The sequence below is a fragment of the Solanum verrucosum genome, unplaced genomic scaffold (genome assembly GCF_900185275.1).
Source record: "Solanum verrucosum unplaced genomic scaffold, falcon-dt-bn FXZP01000130.1, whole genome shotgun sequence".
Lineage (NCBI taxonomy): Eukaryota > Viridiplantae > Streptophyta > Magnoliopsida > Solanales > Solanaceae > Solanum > Solanum verrucosum.
The window spans coordinates 300794-309990 of record NW_026020341.1 but is presented as its reverse complement, the minus strand read 5'-3'; the positions used below and the strand labels follow the sequence as shown (position 1 = coordinate 309990).

At 33.7% G+C, this 9197-nt stretch overlaps 1 protein-coding gene across 1 annotated transcript; it reads left to right on the top strand.

Annotated features, from left to right (window-relative positions):
• Positions 1-931: 931 nt before the first annotated feature.
• On the top strand, positions 932-4903 carry LOC125837323 (mitochondrial outer membrane protein porin of 34 kDa-like). Its single transcript, XM_049516466.1, has 6 exons — positions 932-1260; positions 1542-1609; positions 3109-3219; positions 3593-3679; positions 3790-3998; positions 4234-4903. The coding sequence occupies exons 1-6, from the start codon at positions 1212-1214 to the stop codon at positions 4538-4540; spliced, it is 831 nt and encodes a 276-aa protein (XP_049372423.1). The 5' UTR covers positions 932-1211; the 3' UTR covers positions 4541-4903.
• The last annotated feature ends 4294 nt before the right edge of the window (positions 4904-9197 follow it).

Here is a 9197-nt window from a genome sequence, read left to right as displayed (position 1 = left end):
AACCCTATATTACTTGGAAATGAGGATACGCTCCAAGCACATAGCAGACTACTGCATTCCCCCAAAATTTGATCTCAGATCTGATATCATCCAACTCGATCTCCACTACCTATTTTTCTCCATCTTTTGAGGGAGCTACATACTCCAATTTGTACCCTGCATTCGACAATTTTGCTATATCAAAGTCATCCCAAATCGTTTATGTCTACCTTGTGAAGCAACTTCCTCCTCTACTTCATTTGCCCACGACGGTTTGCTACTCCTTGATTCAACTTGACTTCCACCTCTTGACGACTGTATGTTCTCAGTCCAAATTCCCATAGCTTGAGCTTGTTTTTGTCTTACATGTTCCTTAGTTGCTATCACTGTTCCATTGGTTTCCTCTTGTAAATTCTTGATCTGCACCTCACTTGTCACTTTAGATTTGTTCCTCAGTTGCATTGACGTCAGATCTGTCGTTCTTAATCGTGAGTCATCTTCTTCTCTAGATTCAACCGACTTCATGCCTGAATCAGCATCTTTCGTACTAGATTCTGCATTATTTTCCCTTGCCTGACCTGATTCTTTACCTCATCGAGAAATTCCTTTCATGAATTGTGCTTCCTTTTCCATTATCACCTTCTGAGATGGTATACAAAATCTCTTACCCATGGTAGGTGCAAGTTATGCAAACTTGCACCGAGAGAGAAAGCATGCCTCTTTTCCATTGAGTGAGGGGATTGTTAGTGTGATCAAATAAAAGAATTAATCCAACAAAATTGAACAATTAATTAAATTCATATTTATTAGACTTTTTAAATAATATTTTAAATTTGTTTAGTGATAAAAGTATATATACAAATGGTCCATATTTAATTTAAATTTAAACGTTTTCTTGATGAACAATACATGTCTTCCATTATCTTGTCTTGTGGCTAAAGAAATTAAAATCGTAAGGCATATTGTATGACATGCCACGTGTCGCACTATTCCGCATCTCAACGATAGAATTGACGGTGATTAAAGCATGAGAACCTTCAATCTACGGTCCAGATGACGCAGAGTACACGTAGTAGTAAGACCACCGTTTCATCACCAACTGGCTACAAATTAGGGCTTTTGTTGCTTTTATATACTCTGCACTCTACTTCTACGTATTGTTTTCTTCTCCATAGCTGCAGAGCTTTTGTCTCCATTTCTTCTTCTTCTTCTCTGTGATATTCGATTCAATCATGGGAAAAGGACCTGGTCTCTACTCCGATATCGGCAAGAAGACCCGAGGTTCGTTTTCACTTTTTTCTTACGAAATTATTGGATCTAGAATTTGGATACACATATTCAAATGTATGCATATACCAGATTATTTGATATATTATTGGACAGATGCGGATCTAGAATTTGAAAATGACTGCATGTCTTTTTTGATGAACATGTAGATACATATTAGTACAGGTTTGTTTATACATACACGGCGGAGTTAGTCTATAGTTTTTTAATTTAACTTTGCTCTTTGCTGTTCGCAAGACGAAATGCGGTGTTGACTTCTCTATTGTGTTGAACAGATCTTCTGTACAGGGATTACCAGACTGACCACAAATTCACAATTACGACCTACTCTCCTACCGGAGTTGTGAGTTTTCTCCTTCCTTAGCTGCGGATCTGTTTATTTTTTTATTTTTTTTTACTATGAGTTAGCTAGGATTCTTTTCTATGTATCTGTATATAATTTGCTGTTGCTGTTTTATGGAAAAATAAGATCTGACTCGTCTGTTAACTATAAATATATATGATTATTTTTCTGAAGGGGGGTTTATGAACTATATATGGATTCAAATGAATGTTTGTATCGGTGCTTGATCGAAATATTCATTAACATGTAGGCTTCAATCACACATATTACGTAATGCAATACATGCCTTCATTTGAGCACATAATGGTTAAAAATGTCTTTTACACTATTAAATGTAATTAACCTACACTAGCTCTCTCATTTGTTTCAAGTATTCTTTGGGACGAAATGTTTAGGACTAATTTCATGTTTTGTATAGGCTCTATTCATTTATCTGTTCCTTTATAATATGTCGCCTTAGAATTTCCTTTTGAAATTATTCTTACCTTGAGATGATTAAATTACATAATTATAATTTTTATTCTAATTCTTATTATGTATACTAGTTTTAATCACATAGGGCAAACCATATAAAGTACTAGAACTAAGCCAAATGAGGAAACAATTTTTATCCAATTTAACAACAATAATAATAATCAAGCCATCCCATAAGAAAACTGGGGATCAATAGTCATGCCACAACCATACATTACATTTCATATATAACTCCTATGAGCCAAGGACCCTGTGGATGGTGAAGTGCATCTTTTTCTGATTGTATAGTTGTTAGGAAGATTATTTCCCGTTGTGATACATGATAGTCTGCACTATAGTTTGCACTTTCTTATCCTCATCTAATGTTCAACTTGATCGAGGTTCAAGGTAAGATGGTCTAGTGTGGGGCCGGGTCAATTAATGATGTCCTGGATTCTGGTAATCAGGATACTCCTTTCTAAAAGGAGAGTATGAAACACCCTCTCGATGATTTGTTCAGATATGATGAATATGGTTACTTGTGTCATGCTGATTGCCACTGCAATTCTTGTTCCAATTTAACAATACAAAATAATCAAGCCATCCCATAAAAAAACTGGTGATCAATAGTCATGCCACAGTCAATACATTATAATTCATACGCAACTTACTACTAGCCAAAGGACCATGTGGGTGGTTTATACACCTTTTTTAAGATTGGTTGGTTGTTAGGAACATTACTTTACGTTGTGATATGATAGACTGCACTATCTTTTGCCCTTGCTCGACTGTAGAATTTTGGTATTCTCCTCATCGTATTTTCTGATATGATGAATATGGTCACTTGCGCCAAGCTGATTGTCGCTGTCCTTTTTGCAACAGAAATTTGTCTGAATATTGATCTACTTTGATCGTAATTGCAAGCACTAGTGCTTCTTAACTCACTGAAAAATGTGGGGATATATTTATGCGCGTGTATTGCTCTTCATTTTCTTAGGAGTACAAGTTATTCCATAAGTTAAGTATCCTTCTCTTTCTTTTGGTAGGCTATTACTTCATCTGGACTGAAGAAAGGTGATCTATTTCTGGCTGATGTTAACACTCAGTTGAAGAACAAGAATATCACAACTGATATAAAAGTAGACACGAACTCAAATGTGAGTACCTCTGTTCACTCATTTTAAGTTAATATATTTGCTGTAGCACCTATGGTGTGTTCTTGTGGTCTTGGCTTGTGATCTTTAAAGTTTTTCCTAGTTTTTATTTGACAATAACCCTCATGTGTCTTGTCTCTTCCTATAAGTCATAAGCCACTTCAACAACCCAGATACACACACACACACACAAGCACACACTCTACAAGTCTTAAAAACTTCTTTGATCAATTACAGGTTTGTTTTGATCTACTTTCTTCATCCTCCTTTCATCGGCTCTAAAGTGTATTATTTAGCATAAACTGTGAAGCCTTTTTCTTCTTGGGACATGTTATCATAAGATTCTTAGTCTTTACTTAATTGTCTCCAATGCTAGCTTTTGGCAACTGTTACTGTCGATGAAGCTGCTCCTGGGCTGAAGACAATTTTTAGTTGCCGAATTCCTGATCAAAGTTCTGCAAAGGTAAACAACTATATTGGTTTAGCTAAGATTGCTTCCTATAATTATTATAGGATTAACGTGTAAAAATGTGTACTACTGATGCTTAAATTCTTATTTGTATTGCATGATAGATGGAACTTCAATATTTACATGACTATGCTGGGATATGCACCAGCGTTGGGTTGACAGCAAACCCCATTGTCAACTTCTCTGGTGTCTTGGGAACCAATGTTCTTGCTCTAGGAACTGATGTATCCTTTGACACCAAGGCGGGAGCTATCACAAAGTGCAATGCAGGCTTGAGTTTCACAAATGCCGACCTCATTACTTCCTTGAATCTGTGAGTTGTTTTCACTGCTGTCAGATGTCTTGCTTGATATTGTCTATGCATTACTGCTGACCTGGGTGTATGACCTATATTTAACTTGTCAACCTAGTTCCAATGCTACACATGTGATCAAAGTTTGTTGCAAACAGTACATGATGAAATAATTTTAGTTGCAGACTGATTTTTGGAATGCTTATTCAGTGTTTGATTAGCTTGCTTTTTTTTTGCATGTATGGTGAAAATTCAGTAATAACAAGGGAGATTCTTTGAGTGCATCATACTACCACATAGTCACCCCCCTGACTAGTACTGCTGTTGGTGCGGAGGTGACCCATAGCTTCTCTACCAGTGAGAACACCATCACTGTTGGAACTCAGCATCAATTGGATCCCTTGACGACTGTTAAGGCAAGGGTTAACAACTTTGGCACGGCAACTGCTCTGATCCAGCATGAGTGGCGTCCAAAGTCTCTTTTCACCATTTCAGGAGAGGTGGACACCAAAGCTGTTGACAAAAGTGCTAAATTTGGACTAGCCTTGGCTCTTAAGCCATAGGCATAGTCAGAGGTTTAGGACAATCACCCATAGACAATGGGCTATTGAGCAAATTAGAAGAGACTTGTTTCTGTGGCAATTTATCTGGTAGTTCTGGACTGAAAAAATAATTTTAGGTGGTTGTTTCAACCAACGTCGTGTCATTCTGACATCGTACATTCTTATTCTCAACTCTTTTTGACAACTCTTTTTGAAACTGATGATGGGTAAGTTGGGTACCTCATTATACCCATAGACTCGAGGCTTGAGAGTTTTTTGCTCGAGATTTTTGTCCAAGTAAAAGCGCATTGTTGAAGAATCATTATCCATAATATGTTTTCTACTTAGCATGTTCCAAAATTTATCCTTAATTCGTTGGATTTAGTTGCATTCATCTACTTAATTTTATGATAATTGCAGTGGGAAAATTGTTCTTATTTGCTTGCTGTGTTTGGGTATGCCATGATATCTAAATTTATTTTTGTGCTTCACTTGATGTTGACAGTGTTGGCAATGTCAAATGAGTTGAGTAAGATATTACAAAAAAAGATCAAGATATTATTAATGTCGTGGAGTTTCTTAATATTACAAAGAAAAGATTGCAAGATATGAGGGGAAATGGATGGAAATCTTTGTTGGATGATGTTTTCTCATTTTGTGATGTGCATGATATCTTGATTCTCAAGTTGGATGAGTCTTATTTTTTTGAAAAGTGAAAACGTAAGTCTTCGGGTGTTAGTTATGCGCACCACTTGCGTGTTGAAGTCTTTTTTGTTGTCATTGATGTGCAACTTCAAGAGCTTAATGACCGTTTTGATGTAGTGAGTAGTGATTTGCTTCTTGGGATGGGTAGCTTGAATCCGGTCAATTCTTTCTCTAATTGTGACAAAGGTAAAATCATGACTTTAACAAAGTGTTATCCAAGTGAGTTTGATGATGGAAAATTCGAGATTTGAGCTACCAACTCGATACTTTCATTATTCATATGCGAAGTGGTAATCCCAAGTTCTCCAACTTGCAAGGAATTCGTGAATTGGCGAAGGCATTGGTTGAAGCAAATCTTGCGGAGACTTATTCACTTGTTTATTTACTTGTAAAGTTAACTTTGATTTTACCTGTTGCTACAGTAACTGTGGAGAGAGCATTTTCGTCAATGAAGCATATAAAAATAAAGTGCGGAATAGCATTGATAATCAATATTTAAATGATTGTCTAGTATGTTACATAGAGCGTGATGTATTTACAAATGTTAGTAATGATGTCATTATTGATCATTTTCAGAATATGAAAACTCGCCGAGGACAATTGTAAATGAATGATGAATATTTATAATATTAGTAATATTATTGAAAGTTTTAAATTTGTTAACTTCATGCTTTTAGTGTGGAGTGTGGATTTGTAATATCTAATTATTTATATTTTATTGTTTGATTTATCATATTTATCGAAAAGACGAATACTTTAATCAAATATAAAATTAATTTAATCGATAAGTCTATTTGGCACTCATAGACTCTAAATCCTGGATCCGCCTCTGTGTACTTTTACCAAAAAAATTCTTATTTTGTAGGTAAAATATGATATCTACGACTGATAAAAACTTATAACAAGATCGAAAACATTAAATAAATACTACAATACACTCACGCTCCAACTATAAGTTACGCAAGTATTTCTCTAAAAATTACTCCAGCTTATTCAATAAAGACATTTTAGCTTCTTTAATTATTTGTTTTTGCAATGAAAAATAAGACCCAAAAGAATATAAAAATGTTGAAATAAAGTTGATTCGGTTTGATAAAGCACGCACTGTTAATCTCTTAAAAAAGAAAAATAATTTATTCCAACAAGTTTTTAAGTTTTAGATCAGAATGAATCAGATAATGGTGTTATGTTCTTTTCATCAAGTGGGAAATTATATTCCTATGATTAAACAAGTATAGAAATATAATAGATTATTTTTTGAGGTGAAACTAGAGGATGGCCAACGCAAACATGCTGAGGGAAAATAAAATGTATTGGATGCATTTGAAGATCTTCATAAAGAATTACAAGCATTAGACGAGAAAGAAAAAAGTAAATACTAATATATAAAATTATGCACCATGACTTAGAAATATCTCCAGATAAAGACAAGTCACTGCAGTTATGGGCAATGATGTTACAGATGGGCAAAGTATGTGGTCAGTACTTTGAATGTAATTAGTATGAGTAATATGCATAATAAACATGATATTTGGATAAACTTAGACAGTAAAATATGTTGATGCAAAGACCAAGTAAAATAATATGAAGCTGAGATATACTGATTTGAAATGCATAAGTATAAGGTCATGCAATAACATAAAATATGATTGTGAGAGATACTAAAAAAGATGTAAAACATGTGATCTACTACATGAAGTTTAGTGTACTGTCCCCCCACACCAAAAAGAGGGTATCCAAACTTACTATCAAAAGGGACCTAATAAATAAGCTAAGGTGAATCCACTAGTTAATGTCTATTCCAGACAAGTCATATGGTGGCACGTAGCTTTGGGACTTAGAGATTCTACTGACTCTGACCAGAAAGCTTCATTCCTAAAGTTGCTTGTTGTTAAGTATATCCCCAACAGAAATATGCATAATCTGAAAATAGTATTAATCTGATAATCCTAAATCATACTAATAACTTATATACATTGAGTAGCTCATAAATCATGATAACTAGAAACATACTAAGAGATACTTTATATATATGAAGCATCTTATATCATGATAACTGAAAATAATCTGAAAGATACTTTATCTAAAAGCATCTAAATCATAAAAAAAAATTAATAATCTAAGACATGCATATGAAATAGCATAATTCCGAGTCATGAAAATTACTTGTATATTTAAGGCTCATGATTGTACTATTTAAATCATGGAATTATAATCAAATCATGCTATTTGGACTGATCATGAAGAGAAACCGATTTACAATGAAAAAACATGAAGATCATAAAAAGTTTTAGCTTGTAGGAACCATAAACTTAAAAATCTAAAGTTTCTTTGAGACTCAATGGGCGAAGGAATACTCGGTTATTAAATCCCACATACCAGGAGTAGAGACCTTGTCTTGGTTCTTGGAATGAAGACTTAAAGCTTGGAACCCTAGTGCTTGGTTGAGAGGAAACTTGAGAGAGAAGAAACTTTGAAATATGTTGATGGAGGTCGAATTTTTTAATCAAATCCATTTTCAAGTCATTTTTCTTCTTCATTGTATTACTTTTCTAAATCTACAATCACCTCCCTTCACCTTTTTTACTGGAAAAATGGATACCAATAGTCATATTTCATATTTATTTTCTCTTTCTTTCTTTCTTCATCTCCCTCTTTTCTTCCCACAAAACAACACTAAAAAGAAAAAAAAAGAGATCTGAAACAATTTAAAAGTTGATAAAAAAAATAAAAAATTGTTGGGTGTAGTAGAGAAGACAACTACCTTCGGGGAGGGGGGGGGGGGGGGTTAAATTGATTTTTTTAGAATAATATTTTTATTTTATTTACTAAATAGATTTTAAGGTAATTTTTTACTTAAAATTACACATGTAATCATTTAATTGGTTGTTTGCCACATCATCAACGAGTGTATTACACTCTCCTTCAACTTTTTGCTTATTGTCAAAAAATATCAAAATTACATAGCAGGACCCTACATAAGGTGTTTAAAATGAATATTGCCCAGTTAAAATGTCTAAGTGAAATTTGGTGCCAACTTTAAGGGATCACCGATGGATTTGGCCTAAATAAATCATTGTCAAACTGATACAAACAATGCATGTCATTTACATCATCCAATATTTCTCTCATTTGGACATTAGTGAGTATCTTTTAAAACAAATATTGTTATAAGGAAGTGAGGGTGGTAGTTTTTCTCTATTACATTTTGTGCATGTACTAAACTTAAGAAAGTTTTGACAAATAGAGTGATATTGGAAGTGAAAAAATCCGATTGTGGTACTAGGGATGTACATGGCTGGGTTGGTTTGGATTTTTCAACTATCAAATCAAACTATTTGTGTCGGATTTTTAAATTTATAAACCAAATCAAATCAATGAAACTCGGGTTTTTCAACCTTGGATTTTTTTCGGATTTTTGGGTTTTTCCATTTAAGTATTCACACAAACATATAATTATATGTACTTCAAATATTTCTTTAGTCCTACCAAAATACAACTATCTAAGGTGTTTCTTAAGAAAATAACACAAAATATGATATAATTAATGACACTAAATATCCAACAAAAAAAAAATAATGAAATCGCGTAAAACAAATATTGCAAATTAATAAGTCATAATGAAAATGATCATAATTTAAAGGGATAAGGGTCTGAAAATACCCCAACTTTGGTCGGATTTGTTGTTGCGATACTAAACTTTCATGAGGACTTATTACCTCCCTAGATTATTTAATACCGTATTTTAAACATATATATTTGCCCACGTGAACATAAAAAATAATGCAAAATTATAAATAGTAATGTGTCCACGTGGGCACATATATACCTTTAAAATACACTGTTAAATAGTTCAGGGGGTAAAAAAGATGGTATTAAATAGTCTAGAGAGGTAATAGGTCCTTATGAAAGTTTAGTATCGCAACAACAAATCCGACCAAAGTTGAAGTATTTTTCAGACCCTTATCCTTAA